The sequence below is a fragment of the Artemia sp. Qi Xiang Cuo genome, chromosome 4 (assembly GCF_049724085.1).
Source record: "Artemia sp. Qi Xiang Cuo chromosome 4, ASM4972408v1, whole genome shotgun sequence".
Classification (NCBI taxonomy): Eukaryota; Metazoa; Arthropoda; class Branchiopoda; order Anostraca; family Artemiidae; genus Artemia; species Artemia sp. Qi Xiang Cuo.
This window is the reverse complement of record NC_142797.1, coordinates 29658182-29678024: the sequence shown is the minus strand read 5'-3', so window position 1 is coordinate 29678024 and position 19843 is coordinate 29658182. Positions and strand designations below refer to the sequence as shown.

At 34.3% G+C, this 19843-nt stretch overlaps 1 protein-coding gene across 1 annotated transcript in view; it reads right to left on the bottom strand.

Annotated features, from left to right (window-relative positions):
• dsd (attractin-like protein dsd) overlaps window positions 1–19843 on the bottom strand; it is a 119159-nt gene that overhangs the window by 45809 nt on the left and 53507 nt on the right. Inside the window, exons 6-10 of the mRNA XM_089087485.1 lie at window positions 14439–14651; window positions 10057–10170; window positions 7146–7329; window positions 5445–5714; window positions 3105–3438 (exon numbers count right to left, since the gene is read on the bottom strand). Coding sequence (XP_088943611.1) covers window positions 3105–3438; window positions 5445–5714; window positions 7146–7329; window positions 10057–10170; window positions 14439–14651 — 1115 coding nt within the window. The remainder of the gene's footprint in view (window positions 1–3104; window positions 3439–5444; window positions 5715–7145; window positions 7330–10056; window positions 10171–14438; window positions 14652–19843) is intronic.

Below are 19843 nucleotides of genomic sequence, written 5' to 3'. Positions count from 1 at the left end.
CATCACGCTGTTTGTGAAAAACACAAACAGCGGAAGGCAGGAAGTTGACAAGTGAACTAAACAAAATTAAGGTTTGTACCTAATTTAATTGAATAACTAAAGAGTAATGGTACCTGTAGTATGTGCTTTTTTGTAATTTTCATGTTAAACATTAAATTTTTTTTGTCATGACCACAAACATGATAATAAGAGCTACTAATAAATGAACATTTAGACAAAATAAACAAATTACAAAGACAAATTTCTATAATACCCTACAATTTTCGATGTGACCTATTGGTATTCAGCGGGATCCTCCCAGTCGCCTAATAGCTTTATAACATTCACTCTCAATTACACTGAATAGTCACTTCATTAAATTTCGTGCACCCAAAAGCATTATCTCTTCAAATCTTTCAATGTTTCACATCCAGGCATCAAATTTCATACACTTTCATTTATACATCCACATATCAGACATGAATATGGAGCCTCATTTCTCCCAACGTTACCAATATACTACATAATAATTTTTCTCGTCCACCCTGACGATCTTCATTGGCGACAAACTCGCCGCCGATATCACTAGACTAAAATCACTAAAATCACGCAACGCAGCTGCATAGTAAAAATTTTAAATAATCGGGAAATGGTAATGTCTATCAAAATTAAACTTATCCCGAACAAAGATTATATGTTCTTCTTCTTTGGCAGAACTCACTTGGATTCCACATTAAGTTGGTAATATGGAATCAAAATTCCGAAGGAAAAAGCATTAACTACCATCTAGAGTTGCTCTGTAGTACTAAAGCGGTACATTAACAAAAAAAATCAAACAACACAAGCGGAAAACGGGTAAATAATTTTGTTTTACTAGACTATATTTCCGAACATCCCAATAAGCGTTTACAATCCAAAAATATACTCGATGTCATTACTGCTAGACCCTGGCTTCAAAAATTGTACACCAAGCTTGGGCACGCTCGTAAGCCAAGTAAAATCCTTTCAGGGAAACAAACCGAGTTTTGGAATCTCGGAATTAACTAGCACCGCGACAACAATAATACACAATTTCAAACGGGCTCTTTCTTTCACAAGGCTTCGAGAATGATTATACGCTCAATATGGTATTTATTCTCGTTTTAATTTAAGGTTAAAGAATGACAGAAGTGGATAGCAGTCCTATATTCTTATGATTAGGGTTATATTTGCTCTAACATGTAGGTTTTTGTTTTAAGAAGTAGATACTACAATTCTTAATTTGAAGTAAAAAACGTTTTAATTTGAAGTAAAAAACGACAGAAGTGGAAAGCAGCCACATATTCCTTTGGTTAGGGTTATATTTTTCAGTTGGCACTATTTAGCCCTCTTTTTTTCCTGATGTTAAACAGTGGGTGGTTAGAAATTCATGGGATTTCTCAGCTAGATGGATAGAGCAATTCTCTGCATCATAATGCTTTCGTACTTAACCATCCCCTTTTTCCTTAAATATCCGATAGAATAGTTTAGTTCCAACACACTTTTGTAAAGGTTGCGATCTATTTGATAGAATCTAGAGCTTTAGGATGAAACCTTCAGCTTCTGAAACAAAATGAATTTCAAAGATAAAGAAGAGCTTCTTTTTTGCCGTGGAGAGAAAATACTGCACTCAAAAAGGCAGGGATCTACGGTTTAGCTGGCATTATGCCGTACCCAATACAAAAAGGGAAGAGAGGAGAGGACATTGCACATCAAGGGATCTGGAATAAAGACTCGACTGGCATTATGCCGTACCCAATACAAAAAGGGAAGAGAGGAGAGGACATTGCACATCAAGGGATCTGGAATAAAGACTCGACTGGCATTATGCCGTACCCAATACAAAAAGGGAAGAGAGGAGATGACATTGCACATCAAGGGATCTGGAATAAAGACTCGACTGGCATTATGCCGTACCCAATACAAAAAGGGAAGAGAGGAGAGGACATTGCACATCAAGGGATCTGGAATAAAGACTCGATTGGCATTATGCCGTACCCAATACAAAAAGGGAAGAGAGGAGAGGACATTGCACATCAAGTGATCTGGAATAAAGACTCGACTGGCATTATGCCGTACCCAATACAAAAAGGGAAGAGAGGAGAGGACATTGCACATCAAGGGATCTGGAATAAAGACTCGACTGGCATTATGCCGTACCCAATACAAAAAGGGAAGAGAGGAGAGGACATTGCACATCAAGGGATCTGGAATAAAGACTCGACTGGCATTATGCCGTACCCAATACAAATAGTGAAGAGAGGAGAGGACATTGCACATCAAGGGATATGGAATAAAGACTCGACTGGCATTATGCCGTACCCAATACAAAAAGGGAAGAGAGGAGAGGACATTGCACATCAAGGGATCTGGAATAAAGACTCGACTGGCATTATGCCGTACCCAATACAAAAAGGGAAGAGAGGAGAGGACATTGCACAACAAGGGATCTGGAATAAAGACTCGACTGGCATTATGCCGTACCCAATACAAAAAGGGAAGAGAGGAGAGGACATTGCACATCAAGGGATCTGGAATAAAGACTCGACTTACTTGAATCAACACTCTTGCTCACCAGGGTCAACAGCGTAGAAGAAATTATTTGACATTGCCGTAAGTTTTCTTCAGGGCAAGGAATTGGGCCTCATTTGAACTGATATTGTGGCTGAGGATCGGTTAGTGAGGGATTGGGCCTCATTTTCAGGGGGATTGAAATCCATGATGATCCTAGCGGTACTTGGCAAAGTATGTGGCCGTGCCACCTCATAGAACGAAATTGTACTTATTCTACTTGAGTACAGAAATTCACCAGCTTGATGGTCGTCAGTACCTCAGGCTTGCGAATCTCGTCATACCGTTAGAAGCCTTCAACTCGACACAGATGTCTAGTTTATATGGCATCAACCTTTCTAAGCTGTGTCTAATTTAGTATGTGTTTTAACCAATTATGTTTTGACAAGATTAAACGAATAAAAAAGCTACAATTACTTCGCCAAATTATTAAAATTATTATGTGTCAATGGAATTCCATGCACTTTTTCTTACCAATGAAAAACTAAGTAGCAAATCAACAAAAATACACTTGAAAAATAAGAAGAAAAACAAACCTTGGTTCCATTACATTTGCCATACTGGCAATTATTTGTACACCAAACACAACCAAAACTAGTATGCAGACATGTTGGACAAGTGGTAATAGTGGAACAGGCTTCAGTAAGGTTTCTGGTTTGAATTAAACACTTTTCTGTTCCTTCAACAGTGGCTACAGAGAGAGGAACACATCTCTTTTGACTTTTATTCCAAACGCACTTAAGGCCAGGATAGTACGTAAGGCAAGATTCTTTGGTTACTTTTGAATCACACTCACCAGGCGCAAATCGAAACAAATCAAACTTGAACTGACCGTCAAATCCACCAAAAAAATATGCTATTTGACGGAACCTGAAATGAGTAGAAATGTCCCTAAATGAGTTCCGCCTATTTGCTGTCTTATTTCTCTAATATGGTTGACTTTATTTATTTACACTCGAATGATAACTTAGTATATTTAATTTTAAAGATTTTTTTTAACTTTCTTAGGATGCAATAGGGAACTGTTTGGAAAAGGACCACAGCTTAAAAAAAGGAAAATAAATGTGCAAACATTAGGACGATTTCAAGATTCTAAAAGTGAAATATGGCCAAGGATTTATGTTAAATAATTTCCTAAAAATTAAATAATTTTAAAAATCTCTAGTAGAATAGATATTTCTCCTCTACAAATTCAGACTGACAAATGGGATATCTTAATAAACTTCCAAAATACTCCAAAACTGTAGTCACAGAAGACACCGATAATCTCTAGTAGAGCAGATAATAGTGGAAATTTATAGAGGAGAAATCTACTCTACTAGAGATGTTCGGTGTATTTTCTTGATTACAGTTTTGCAGTATTTTGGAAGTTTATTAAGATGTGGGTTTTATTTATTTGTTTTTCTTTTCTCTCATGTGTGGCTTTTTGTCTTTTTCTTTAGATGATTTAACTAATTTTTTGTTTTTCCTTTTTTTCTAGCTGATAAAGACTCCCGGACGTGGAGTTGAAATATTTTGATTTTTTTATTAACTAATGTTTTTGTTGTTGTTTTTTCTTCATTTCGTTCTTAGTCACTGCTTTATTGAAAATATATCCGTTTTTTTCTCTTTATTTTTCATAAAAGAATTTATGTTGGAAAACATCGATGTGTAGTTGCATTGCTAACCATAGTAAAACTACGGTAACAGCTACTAATAAATACAAAATTATTCATAAGTATAGTATAATAAACAATAAAATATATTACACAAAAGTAACAACATAGAAATAGTAAAATAATAGCGTAGATAACATAAAAAATTATCAATCTAGTTTCATTTGTCTGAAATGCAGTAAATCCATACTTTCTTCCTTCTAACGCATCTCTTTAAAGTTTACTAGATAACCAGTTTCCAAATCATTTATTCATTCGCCAATTAATGATATTGCTTCAACAAACTAAACAAGTATTGTTTAAAAAAGTAACCAATGTTTCTTTTAAACGTAAATTTAGGCACACATTTCCTATATATTTGAATAATAATAGAACCAAAAGGAAAAGTTAAAAAAAATGTGTTCTTATAAAAAAAAAGTAAAATTAAATTAAAATTCACCAATCTAATTCTTTTAGATTTCTCGTGTTTCTTTCCTTCAATCTCGATCACTATCATGATTTTTTTTTTTTGGTTGTTAATATTTTGACAAATGAAATCACACTGTTCGAATACATATCGTTTTCAGTAAAGCGAAAATGATACGCCTTTTAGAGGGTTAAGGGGGCGGTAGCTCTACTCTTATTTCTGGTGATTCCTGTTCGTCTTAAATTTGACTTGATTACTTATTTAATTTCTATCCATCTTAGGTTTCATTGATTCATTCTTTGTAATTTCTGTTCGTTTCCAATTTGGGTCATTACGCGACTTTATTTCTGCTCGTTTTAGCTATTAATAGAGCTCTTCACTTTTCATTGAAAAAGTTATTTTTTGGAGAATGTTTTCTAAAATTAATGTAGACAAGCACATAAGAGTACACCCTAATTTTTAGTAAAGTAAATATTACCCAATTTAAGCTTTCTTGCAGAATTTGGATAAATCAGAAAAAAAGTGTAGATAATCGATACTATATTTCAAACCAGAGCCTCCAAAACTGTATTAAAAAAAGAGTACAAAATTAAATTTCACCACTTGATCCAATTATGAATTTTCTGAAAGCTAATTCATTAATATCATAAATCTAAAAAACAAATGATGTCAGTTCACATGTTGAACTACACACCACAAAAGGGTAACTTAACTATCATCTATTGAATCTGAATTAAATTAACTATATTTGGTTGTAAAGCGCATTGTTGGTAATTAAGCTCTATTGGGGGCCATAATATAGCAAGCAAACTTACAGTTTATCATCAGGCATTGGGGACTGAACTACAAGGTGGCTGTTTCTTGCTAAACTAATACCAGGCATCACATGGCTAGTTATAGAGGCCTCCATTTCAACCCAGGTATCACAGATTAAATCATAGGCAGAGAAACTAGCTGAACAGCATTTTGAGTGAGGAGAATGCTCAGACTCATTATGGGCATTTCCACCAAATACCAACATCAGTCCATTACTGACACTAGCCACATGATGGAAACGGTGATAAAGACTTGGAGTCATAAGTGTCCTATAAAAACACGTATAAATTAAGGAAAAATGGAATATATATATATATATATATATATATATATATATATATATATATATATATATATATATATATATATATATATATATATATATATATATATATATATATATATATAATCGTGTATATAAAATATTTGTGATTCAAAGCCTTTTGTTTCTTTTGTTGGATTAAAATTTCACCCATGAACAGCGGAGAACCATTCAGGATTTTAAACCTTTATGACTAACATTAAAGAAACAACGCGGTTGGTTTACGGAAACACGTTACAAACGCAAACCAAAAGGACTAAGTAAACTATTTACTACGGAATTATTAGAAAGCAGTCTCTCTTTTTCTCTTTGATTTCGTACTCACGGCTTTATTGTCTACACTGAAAAACAAAAAAGTGCAATTTTGTTACCATAAATACTTTAAGCTTTTGCAGGTAGGCTACATTGAAAACATTAGACTTTGTTAGATATCATTTATATGATATGATATTTATTAACTCTAAAAGCCTTTACTGGCCATGGCTAATACAAAAACTATAGCATTACACAAATCAAAAATGAACCAACAGCCTTATATCCAGATTAAATTATAAAATAAATTACAGGAAAGTGTCCCTATATGTCATACCTGTGCCCATCAACTTACCCAACTTCTTAATCCCCATATAATTTCTATCACTTAATATTATATTCACCATTGCTCTCTTGTATTCCACCCAGGAAAAATTTGTCCCTTCAGACCATTTAATTCTTCGCAAAAACCCCAAAAATTAGCTAAGTCATCCTTCCCATCCCCTCACACTGGGTAAAAGTGAGGACCTAACTCCGACTTCACCCTTCCCACACATTTTCTCCTATCACCAAATGGCAAAAATTTAAAGGTAAAATTACTATACTAAATAAAATTACTATACTAAAATAATACTAAATTTTAAAAGTGTTTCCGTATTGTATATACTGTCAGGTTTGGTTACAAAAAAATCATGAAAAGCCGACGCCACTATTGCATCAAAGAAGCAGGGTGTCTTTTCTGGGGATAGACTTAAAGGGAGGATTTTGTAACAGACTGGAGACACAAATCACAACACCAGAACAGCGCCAGCCTTTTATAAACCGCCTATCCTCTTCAGGGCATTTGACAGAGCCCCTCTTTGAAAATAATTCTATATATTCATTTATTGTCTCATCATCACATCCAAGGATATCCTGTGTTTCGTTTGGTACCATCTGGATTGCCATTGGTAGTTGAGAAATAGTAAAAATAGACGTTTCTCTTTAATATCGAATCTTCTATATAAAAGAACTATCGTATTTTTATTATTAAGAAGATAGTTATATTTTTCTTTTTATATCTGACAGAACTGGTAAATTTGGTTTAATCTATGAGCGAATTTGCATAATATAAAAACAAATTTACCATGTTCGATCTTTCGGATCATATGAAAAAACCTTGTTCGATAATATGAATGTTCCACTAGTTTCAGAAATGTATCCACCATATATGAAAATCCGACCACTCAGCACGTCATGTATACCAGAGTGTCCAAAACCACCTTTGATCAACGCTCCTGAAGTCTGTACAATAGTCCATTCCTGATTTTCTGCAATTCGACAAAGGAAATTATTCTGGGTCTTATTTAGCAATGAGTTCAGATAGAATTTTGGGAAAGATTTGCACGGAAAGTTGGTTAAAACAGGAAAAAGGAAACTCGGTTAAAACAGGAGAAGAGAAACCTCCGTAATTTGATTCCTCTAGACTTTGAATGTATTTGGAGCAGGACTTTTAATAACGATTATATTTCAATTAAACTTTTTGGAAAATTGAACAGAAAAAAAGAATAAAAAAAGGGGAAATGGGTATTTCAAAATCACACCCCCAAGGCTTTGAACGTAATACAAACAAAATCCCTGCCAAGATCAGGCAAGATCAATATATTTAAGGACTCCTGCTATCTTCTAAAAGTTATATAGGCAAAAGCTTCGACAAAGAACAATCTTTAAGGGGAAGGGTATTTCTTAAAGAATTTCTGACACCACACTAGCTAAGGATGACAAAACGAAAACAAATCGTAAAGAAGAGAAAACGAGGGCAAAAGCGGGTCGGAATTTTTTTTTTTTTAATCTAAAAAGAAAGACAAGTAAGGGTCTATCAATTTAAGATACTATGAAAAGTCAAGAATCTATATAATAGAATCTATTATATAATAGAATCTATATAATTAGAATCATTAAGAAGAATAATTCGAATCAATATAATAGAATCTATATAATCAAAGAATCTACATAAATGAATAGGGAGTGAGAGGTGAGATCATATATTAAAGGTCTCTTGAATAAATGTGCTCAGTCGCATTTTACATTTTTTTTGCTTTTCATGCCGATGGGGGGGGGGATAGGAACTTTACGGAGAGCTAAGCGGGGTGTCTGGTGTTTGACTGAATTATGAAACATTTTCCACTAAGTTTTGGCTATATCAAATCAACAGTCAGTAAAAAATAGAAGAAAACAATGCAAATATTTCGGTCGAGACCTCCGTTGGACCGTAATCAGTGCAGACAAAATAATAAAAATACAGATAAGAGTCCACAGGACAATATAAAAAACAAACACTAAACTTAAAAGAAGACTCCCCAAGTAACTATGAAAGGGTAACTCTGTGAGTTACCCTTTCAACTATCCTATGGACTCTTTATCTGTATATTTTATTATTTTATTCTGCACTGAAGACGGTTGAGCGAAGGTCTCAACCGAAATATTTGCATAGTTTTCTACTATTTTTCACTGACTGTTATTATCCTCGTTTTCTCTTCTTTATGATTTTTTTCGTTTTGTCCAGGTCCATCTCAAAATCCAGCCCTCTACAATGAACATAACGTATTTAAAATGTCCATTCAAAGCAAGGCCATTGGCAGGGACTCTTAAATCTTCACAAATGTGGACACATTTAAAGCAAGAAAATGCCTTAAATACGTTCCTGAGCAGATGGATGATCTGTTCATCTGAACACCTGTCAATATGTCATCTGATGGATGTTCAGGAACACATGGAACCAAAATATCAGTCATCTAGGTGTCTCAAACCTTTGTCTTTTACATTTAGCTATGTGTTTCTTTTTGAATGCTTTATTGTTTGGGGATTATTTTTTCATTTTACCTATCTAATTTAAGTTTATCGGACCAGTCTTTCTTTTCTTTATTAGTAGTCAATTATTATTTTCGGTTTTACTAGGATAGCCTCTTTCTAGGGACGTAGAGGTCAAAAATAGAATTAAACTAATAAGGAATTAAACTAGGAATAAGGAATTAAAAAAGTAGGAATAAGAAACAATAATTAAAATGCACATTGGCACAAAATAGACAATGCACGCATTAACATTACAAAATCCAGCTAAATTGTTATTTAATAGTGAAAACCTCATCGAAGTTTGAAAATGCAGTTGAGTTATATAAAAGTTACAATAATATACAAATACTGAGAAATAATGCAAAAAGCGTCGCAAAATAGAAAAAGATTCCGAAAATGCCGAAAACCAAGAAACACGGAATTGCTACGCAATTTCAACTAACTCTAAACCAATTATCACGTGAATATGCTAGTTTCCATTCTTTGAATGAATATGATTTGGTTGTTAATATTTTGAACGAATATGTTTGTTTATATTCTTGAAAATCCAAGCGAAACAAAAGCAACTTTTTATTATTTTTTTTTCAAAGCAATTTCTTGTGTAAAAAATTAGGTGGGCGAAAATATCAATGAAAATTATAATCTATCTTTTACATATTTTATAATATCAAATCTGTATATACCTGAAGTCTTAGCAAATAATAGGCTACTTGTCTATTATTTTTAATGCAAGAAATTTGACAAAAAAGTTTTGTGTAGTCCTCAGACAAGCTCGAGCAATAATTATGCAGCATAGTTATACAGTTTTTGTACGGTGAAATTGTAAAATAATTGATTTGTCACTTAATTCAGGGTAATACTGAATCCTCAATTTGCAATATCCTTTGTCCACTTGATTTTTTGCTTTTTGAAATTTTCAAGTGCCAAACTTACAAGTGATAAATTTGTGCCTCGTTTCGCTGTTCTCAGGACATTCTTCGTAAATTTCCGTAAAAGTTCAGACAACCCTGATGTCCTTATATGGGGTAGGGTTGTATAGAAACCTGTCAATTAAGAGCTTTAGATGAAAAGTGTTCATTTCTTTAATCACACTTTTGCCAATGATTTTCGCTAATCACATTCTATAATTGATAAAATTTTAATCTCCCCCCCCCCCCCAAAAAAAAGGAAAAAACAAACCAAAAAACAAGGTTACCAAAACTTACCGATGCTATATTCCTGAACAGTGTTTAGATACCCGTATAAAGGACTATACCCAAATATGATGTAAGCTTTGTCGTTGACTAGAGTCATAGTATGGCCGACAGATGCCAACGGTCCTGGAAACGGTACAAATAAAAGGTACTGAAAAAAGTTGAATTGGCAACATACAGGAGAGAAAGAGATATTTATTAAACCAAACGAAAAACATCAGTATTAACAGCCACCCCAAAACCTTCGGTAAAAATTTGCCGAAGAGCAAACCTTACCGAAACCTTACACACAGATGCCAATCTTGGTATTGATGAGCTTAGCTTGGTCTTAGAAACTTGAGTCCGATTTTAATCTATGAAGTTCTAAGACTGTACATGCAGAGAAGGGTAACTTTTATGGGTAACGTTAAACAATACTTTGTACCGTTATATGTTGGGAGATTTCGGTCTTAAGGGAAACTATCTATTCTGCCCATGGTGCTAAATAAAGAGACAGATTAGTCAAGTGCCTGATGGTGATAGCGAAGCTTAACGATCAGCCCAGAAAACCCTGGTTTTAGTATTGTTACAAAGCATGAATTTCAGGGACTTAAAAAGTGTACCAACTGGGGAAAAAGAAGGAAAACAATAGGTGCATATTTGTATTTGGTAATTTTGTTAATTAAGCCAAGGTTTCAGTACAAAAAATATCATCAATAGATGTTCTGTCCTTACTTTTAGAAGCTTTTGAAATATAATCTGGGTTAGTTTAAATCAATCTCGTAAACTATTCCTGGATGTGAACAACATATACATCAGATTGGTTCAAAACTTAAACCAAAAGACTGACGTATCGAGTATTGGACAGCCCTAATGGAGAGTTTCTTATCTTTTTCAGGAAGTAATTGCCAAACCTTCTTGTGCAATGCTGTTTTGGTAGAAATTTCTATTTTAAAAATAATTTATAACTTCCTTTCAATTTACAGCTTCTTCTTAATAATAACTTTCATAACTTCTTCTTTTTTTCGATGTTTAGCTCCTCATTTTTAATGTCAAAACACTTCTCGAGCCTTGCCTATTGTAATAGCTCGACTATATTAAATAGTAAAAAAAAATAAATAAAAAAAGAACAAATCTGTGTAGTTCCAAACTCAACAGAATCATTGGACTGACCAGATTGCTTTGATCGTAAATATAATTATCGATTAATTGTTGATGTTACTTGCCTGTAAGTAACATTAGAATCAGTTTCTTGTAAATCTTTCGACAAGCCATATTCTTGTTTGTATTCCTCAAGCCAATAAATACAATCCAGAGATAGCCCAGCTTTTCCTCTTTCAACACTCAGCAGGATATTCGCCTAAATGTAACTATCCTAGTTGGCCCTTGTTAGCTTCTGAGGAGGGAATTTCGCGGCCAGGCTTGGGACCACGTAATCACTCTTAAAAGGCCGTGGCACTAAGAAATTATAACCATTTATAGAAGCTAGATTCCATTATAACAAATGGTAGCAGCCAGTTACCGTCATAACACTGTCGTCTAACACGACTCAATTCATTTTTAACGAATTTACCACTCGTTTTCCACCGCATTTCATTTGCATTGCTTTCCGTAATTATTAGATTCCGAGTTTCCCCTTTCCCTTATAATCTCCCCATTAGCTTACTTAAGGGTAAAAGGTAGATCATCTAATCCTAATAATAGCGGCCAAAGAAGCAACAGTTAAGCATCTTTTTGACGAGTTGGCAGACATACCCTCGCCTGAAAACGCTCTTTGTCACTACGTTCCCTCTGCTGAATTTACCGATTTGACTTCTGAATAGAGTCACTTCTCACATCCCAGAATCCGTCCAGGGGGAGATATTCCTGATAATACTAAGGCTGTTTCTGAAATTAGCATCGACAAGTTAGAAAGATCATCACATATTTCTTGTAAAGTTACTTAAGGAAATTTGTCTTCAGCTCGGCAAGGATGTATCCAGGAGTTTTGCTTGGGGAGGGGGGGGGTGGTTGGGGTAAAAAAATATATTACAAAATGTATCAAATTTGTTCTTATGCATTTTTGGTACTTATTTACGAGTTGGGCAAAATTTGTTGGAGGGGGGGGGGGGAGGTTCAAACCCGGTAACACCTCCTCCCCCCTTAATACGGTCATGAGCTCGAGCAAACCCTTACTGTATGCCTATATACTTTAGTTCTGCCCAAAAATGGATGATAGACTGTCATCAAGAAGTGGAAATAATTCTTTTTAAAACAACTCTGAATAAGTTATACCAGCTTTGCCTCTAACAGATATTGTCTGTCTTGGCTTTACTCTAGTTAACCCTGGCTCTCAAGTCTTTCATCACTCACACCATTCATAAATAGCAAAAGATTCTGTTCCAGATCTTTCAACGCTAATCTAAAACAAAGGCAAACAAAATATCCACCCTTATAAAGCGTTTAAGACAGAACCTGCACTTACAAAGCTTATATAACTTAGGTGACATTAAAGAAGCACTGCATTACTGATGATACCGGTCTCAATCTTGAAGACAGAAAAATTGAATAAAAAAAACAATTTATAAATAAGAAGTTTTCGAAATCATTGTTTTTTTTTTACTCATTTACTGTGATTTATTCGGAAAATCAAAATCTGATGGTTATTCGTTTAATTAAATATCTATCGTAGCGCTCAAGAATGAACCCCAAATTATGCTACTTTTGAAATTACGCTACTTTTACAATCAGAAAAAATTATTAAAAACACAGGACGGAGGGGTTTACAAATCTGTTTGTACGGCACTTAACGGATTGTAGTTTGTTGTGATCCCTAGTAATTCTGCTGATCTGAACGGAGGGTGTAAGAATAAATCGGTGCTTCTCGTTTGCTAATAGCGCTTTCCTGGATGTCGCTATTAAATCTTGTCTCCGATCAATTAAGTGGGAAAATTCAAGACTTTAAGGGTACTTCTGCAGTTGCTTAAGCAACTACAACTGGTTGCAGCTGCTACTGCTATGCAACTGGTCCGAGTATTATTTAGTAATGCATTTTTGAACATCTCCCAGTACTGCGGATATGTAAACAGTGTTTTTAATTAGGAGACCGTAAACGGGACAGCAATAACGAGGATATGCCTGAATTAGGTTGCATACCCCAGCAGGAGCTGGAGATCCTAAGAGCTCGACCTGTTTCTCCTTTTTAACTGCTTATGTTTGTTTCCAAAATGAAATATAGTGTGTAAAAATATTGGCTTTTATTATGTATTTTCCAATTAAGTTATAGATATTCTATCCTAAAAGGGCATTTTGAAAGAAATATTTACATATATTATTCAAATACTTATAAAGATTTAACATTTTATAAATATTTATACAATGCAAATTTCCAAGCATCATCTGGTAAGACAGAAAATTCGGCTTTGATATTAGGAAGCATTCCTGAAGATGTAAAAAATGTCTGCATTTCTACATCCTTGGAACATTTATTGATCTCCTTACGGCATATTTCGGCCTCCCGAGTGAACCAAAATTCATAAATAGATACTACCAAGTTGAAACCATTGTTTGAAGTGGACAGTAATGCACCTAAAGGTAACATACTGATGTTATCGAAGTTTATGTTTCACGCTAGATTTTTCCAATTCTAGACCTAGATCAGCATAAAAAAAAGAATTAATGACAATATTCCTTTCCATTTTAACATGATAATAATTATCCAGAAAAAAAGGAGTTTCAAAACGTCTCGAGTAAGCGTATCTTTTGCATAAGAAAATTGTCGAGCACAACAATCAATGAGAAACGATGTTTTCTTTTTTAACCAAGCTAAGTCTACTTTCAACTATATAATTGGATTCCAAGTTCAGCACATTTGTTCAAAACATAAAAGTCGGTCTCGTATGGATTTTACTTAGCGCAAGAGTTCACGTCTTAACTAGCCTGGAAGGCTGGAAGTAACTTCGACCATACCAAATATCGTCTGAAAGATCCCCATACCAAAGAATACTTCGACTTAAAACGAATTTTTGTTTGTTTGGATCCCTTCCTCCCCCTTTCAACGGACGAAATGATGCATATCTATTACTCCCAAAAAATAACGAACGCTATTGTACGACAGAAGATGTCTCAGCTACACATTACTGAAATTATCAAATACCGGAAGTGGAGATACCTCGAGCATGTGATTCGCATGCCGAAACAACTGCCAAAGGTCGTCTTCCAATGGCAGCAACGCGGTACTAGAAGAAGAGGACGCCCCATAACACCATATAAAGTAACTGCCGAACTGACCTCTCAAATTTCAATGCCTCGCTTTAACCTGAATGGGCGGATGTCTAGGCGGCCGCACCGATTCTTCTTGGAGGCTTTGAGCACCTCCGGAGGCACAGGAGGATCTAAGGTCTAAAGTAAGGTAAATATACATAAATCAAACAAACCACACAGTTTCGCTGAGCAAACAGTTTTCTGAACCACAAGCTGCTTCCAAATCATGCTTGTCAAATTTAAACCCCATATTTCATTAGTGATGGCGCCATCTTTGGTCATTCCACCAAATATTATCAGAGTTTCATCGTAAAGAATTGCTGTGTGCCCGTGGCGAGAAGTTGGCTGGTCCATTCCAGATGTACTATAAGGAGTCCATGAATTATCTAAAACGGGAAGGAAATATTCACTCAAAAATACCAAGACCAGACCAGAGATGCTGTAATCAGATTGGAGATAAAAAGTCAGAACATATATTAAATACAGCGGATAAGGGCTTAATGGATTTAACTCATAGTACATATCCACAATCCTATTTGGCGCGTAGCTGATAATCTATTCCTCACTGATACGTATAGGTCTGAACCCTCGATTCCAGCACTACTTTTTACCGACTAAAAAACAGTGTAATGGTTGTATTTCCCCTTCAATTTACTCCTTGTCGGCATTAAATTGTTGACTAAATGTTTTTTAATTGCACACCTTTATAGTCTTTATGGTATCTCGCTATGTACCGCGCCCCAGTATATACCACTCTCGCCTACGAAAATAAGCTATACCCTCACTCGGTATAATAATAATAATAAAATAAAAAAGAAATAATATGACAGTGTAGAAACAAGCTAAATTCGGGCTGTTGAGTGAATCAGTGCATAAAACTCAAGAAAAACTCGAGACACGCCCTAAAAGTCCTGATACGGTGCAAAAACTAGCAAAAGCAAGCCAAGTCCTAACTCGGTGCAAAAACAAGCCAAGTCCCAACTCAGTGCACAAATGAGCGAAGGTCTGCTGCAGAATTCGAAAGACATTCTTCCCCATTGCCAAATAGTTCTGTCTCACCATCTTTATTTTTATCTTTGGAGAAGGGTTTGTGGTCCCTGCCCTCTTTTCCTAACCAGTCCTCTCGCCCCATTTACTCTACAGTAATGCTCAATTACGAGCCCATCTTACGTAAAGCCAGTGAAGGCCAATCTTAAATAACAGTTTGTCTGACCAAATCTAGTAGGTGGTTTATTTATTTTTGGTAAAACTTCAAATACAAATAATATTACATTCGAAATAAGATAGGCCATAAATCACAAAGGTACAAATTAACAGAGGTAGGTTATATGAGGTGATATCAAAACATCGTCATTACTTAATCTGACAGTCAGGATACTTCTTACTGCGAGAATGTCTTAGGACCATAAAGCATTTAATTACAATTCGATTTCTAAAATAACAGAATAGAGATTAATATATTTACAATCTACGATAATATAACACAGATTCCCTTCAATCTAGAATGATCTTCCTGAAGAAGTTATCCCAAAAGTTTCTCTGTTGACTCTTTCAAAGAAATTAAATAAAAAAAAAGTTTTTTTTAATTGAAAATAAGGAGCGACATAAAAACTTGAAACGAACAGAAATTATTCCGTATATGAAAGAGGCTGGCCCTTCCTCAACGCCTCGCTCTTTACGCTATAGTTTGCATCTTTTTCACAGCTCTACTTTTTGAAACATTAGAAAACTTTAGCGTAAAGAGCGGGGCGTTGAGGAGGGGACAGCCCCTTTCATATACGGAATAATATCTGTTCGTTTTAAGTTTTAACGTCGCTCCTTACTTTCAGTTAAAAAAAACTTTTTTATTAAGTTTCTGAACGTTTTGAATTAATGCGGGTTTTGATTTTGGCTCATTGTACATGACTAGTTAAAACGAAATTCGCATATTAATTTTACTGTTTTTGGCCTAAATGGCTTTCTCAAAATATTGATCGGACGATTTTGAGAAAAAAGGAACGGGAGAGGGGGCCTAGTTGCCCACCAATTTTTTGGGCTCCTTAAAAAGGGCACTAGAACTTTTTATTTTATTTACGAACATTTTTATTAGTGATAAACATACATAACTTACGAATTAACTTACGTAACGAACTTCTATATTCGTATAATTTTATTACGTATATGAGGGGAATGGCCCTCTTGTCAATACCTTGTTCTTTATGCTAAAGTTCGAGTTTGTTTCAATTCTTTAAGAATGATCCCTGAATCACAAATGCCAGGAGGGAGAGGGGTTATATTTACCTTGGTCCTATATGGCATTGATAGGGAGTACGTAGTCCCCGAGTCCCAAGTTCAAGGTCACGGGGGAAAACCCAGAAATGTTTTTGTCAACAGAGACCTTGGGAAAAATCCTAGTTACATAACATGTTTGTGAACAATTTTGGGAAAATCTAATTAGTTTCCCAACAAGGGAAAACCCAATTACTTAACTTGTTTGTCATTTTTGCCAGGTTTTTGGGGATATATCTATTGAGTAATAGCTATTGTGATTGGTTAATTTTTTCTTGATATAAAACTGGGACTATAGGGAAACCCATGACCTTCAGAAATGTACATAAAAGGAGAGAAATCAATAATCATATGAAAATATCCTATATAAAGTGGGATATAGAGCTATTGACAGAATCACTTTGAATAGTGTAGATTAAATAAATTAAGTGAAGAAAATGTCTGAGAAAAGGAAATGTTGTGATTCTGAAAAAGAGGTGAGTAATGCTTAATTTTTTGCATTATGTTAATCAATATAGTCGGAGAGATAACTTTTATCACAAATTTGTTTTATGAAAATACATTTACAAATTATTTAGTTATTATAATGAATAGGTATAGACTCTAGAATTACAAAATATGTCCCATGATAAATTACCCCCACCCCCTTCCTTTTTTAAATATGGTAATTTAGAATGTTGCTATTTAAAAGTTTCAATGAACTAAAAAGTCAAATTTCCGCCTATCATACCAATGGCTATATGATGCTCAAAGACGTTTACCAGTCCCCATTGACTCTCTTTACCTAAGCTGGTCATAATATTATTAAATTTAGATTCACTATCACCTTATTTAGAGGGGTAGGAGACCAGTAACCATTTATTGATTGAGAGGGAGGCAAAGTTGTGATTATATATAAAATAAAACATGATCATACTAGTAATATTATCTACATTTAATTTGCTGAAAGTTAAGTAGCTACTCAAATTCCGGGGACGCTAAGCCTTTGTTGATTGAGAGGGATGTGGGTGGGTGTTGTGATCATATAAAATAAAATAAAATTATGGAAATTCCATTATCTATCTACATATACTTACTAGTTTTATGAGTGAGTTATCCCAAAAAATATCCCTGAATGAGAAGCAAATTATTTTTTATATTCCACGTTAAACGAATATTTATTTTTCTTTTTATATAGTTTCACTTTTTATAACATAGTTTATTAGGACTTAATTCCATGTTTTTCCTTCAATGGACGGAATAAGCTGTTCAAACGAGGTCAATTTGGCAAAGCAAACCTTTTAAGAAATACACTTTAGGCTAGTTTGCTAATCCAGCCCGTTCGGATATTTAATAGCATGATGGAAGCATGCAGTGCATGTGAAAGTAACTATTTATTTGTAAACAATTTTTAAAGCTTTGAAATTAGTTACAAATCTTAGTTATAAAATAAAACTAAGAATTTTATAAAATAAAATTCCACCGTGTGGCATTACTTCTTTTGCAACTGGGAAGCGTAAAATATAGTTATTGATGCTTTTAAATCAATTAGCTTCTCAGAATTTTAAATTGATTGTAAATTTGTTTTCTTCGGGGTAAACGTGTAGTTTGGTGCCCTAAAATAGCTATAAAGTAAGACTTTCCTCTGGCCCAATCTGTATGATAACTTAAAAAAGATCTTTAAATACACGTTTGAATGAGCGCCATACCAATTATCTTGGACCTTCGATTTGATACAATCCTCCTGTGAAAAACAAAAGAAATTAACATGCATCGACTGTGTTTCCTCTGGAAAAAGAGAAGTAAAATTCCACATCTTGGAAAATGGAGCTTGAAACCTCTATGGTAAGGTTATCTGATATGATGTATTTAATAAAGGGATTTTCAATAAAATCGCTTGCTTTTTTGGGAATTTTTCCCCTTTTTTCATAGATCAGGTAAATTTTCACAGACTTGGTTTTGGGTGGGTAACAAATGTAACAATTAACTGAAAGAATTTTATATATTTAGAGGCAGTATAAAAAGCCAATACTGCCGGTGTAATAATTGTCTGGAGATTTCCAGTTTTAGTTTGGGTGAATATCCGTCCAAGTCACTTTTTAATTCCATTTTTTTTTATCACGAACTATTTGATAAGATTCTCTTGTGACGAATTTTTTTTTTGACCTATTCATTTTTTTTTAATTAAATAGGACACTAAAAAGAAAGAGGGTTAATTTGGCACCTGGAAAGTAAGTTTAAATTTTGTCTTTCTTTCGCTATTCTTTTTTTTAGTGTCTGAATATATAAGGGATTTATGTTCGAGGGAAGAAGAATTGTCCCATTATGAAAGAGGTGCATTTTACATGGTCATTATAAAATCAAAACTTGGTATCTATGCAGGCAAAATGATTTTTGAGCATCTCTACTCCTTCTGTAAACTATTCTAAGGCGTAGGAAATTGCATAAAGACAAGCTTACATCTGTTATAATATACAGAAGCAAGAAATATTTTTGTAATTTTGGTTTGAGTTTGATTTTATTTTAAGATTAAATGCATAATAATTAGATATATTATTGATTAAATAAATTGATCCCTTTGCCAGGAGTCCTTGTCGTTTAAAATTTACTGCATTTTGTCTCATTACGCATGCAATTTATTTGCTCGTCTTATGCGAGACTTCGAACTGTCCAAATACTTTATCCCCCGGTAAATACGTCCCCAGAAAATACCCCCCCCCCCCCCGTGGAAAAAAAGTTTTTCCAAATTTGAGAATTCTATTTGATTTTAATTTTTTTTTTCGTAGGGGGAAGGAGTTTTGTTGCTTGTGTACTCTGAGCAACTCACTCAAGTTTACACTGTGTTCACTCCTAGAAACAAAAAATTGATAATAAAACATAAAAAACGAATCCGTTCAGGGGGAAAATACAGAAATTCTTAGCATTCTGTCCAGAAGAAACACTTCTGATTATAGTGGCTTCATACATCAGCTCATGGGTACTCTTGCAATGCAATCAAAAGTCGACCGCATATTTTTACCGGAATCACTACTTATTAATTTGTTTTCCTTGTGTTTTCTATAATTATGCGAACTTTCTTGTGTTTTTTTTTAAAGTAACTGGATATACCTTATTTTATGCATAAATAATGTATTACCAGACATCCAAAACGTATTTTGAGTAATTCTACAAAACAAATAGCTGAGAAATAACGGAAAAAATCAGTCAAACGAAAAACAGGTTGTCCCCAAACGGAATGGGGGGACAGATAAGGAAATATTTAAGAGAAATGGGAACTTTCTGGCAGTGTGGTAAAGAGTGAGGCTTTGAATAGATTAGGACGGAGAAGCAT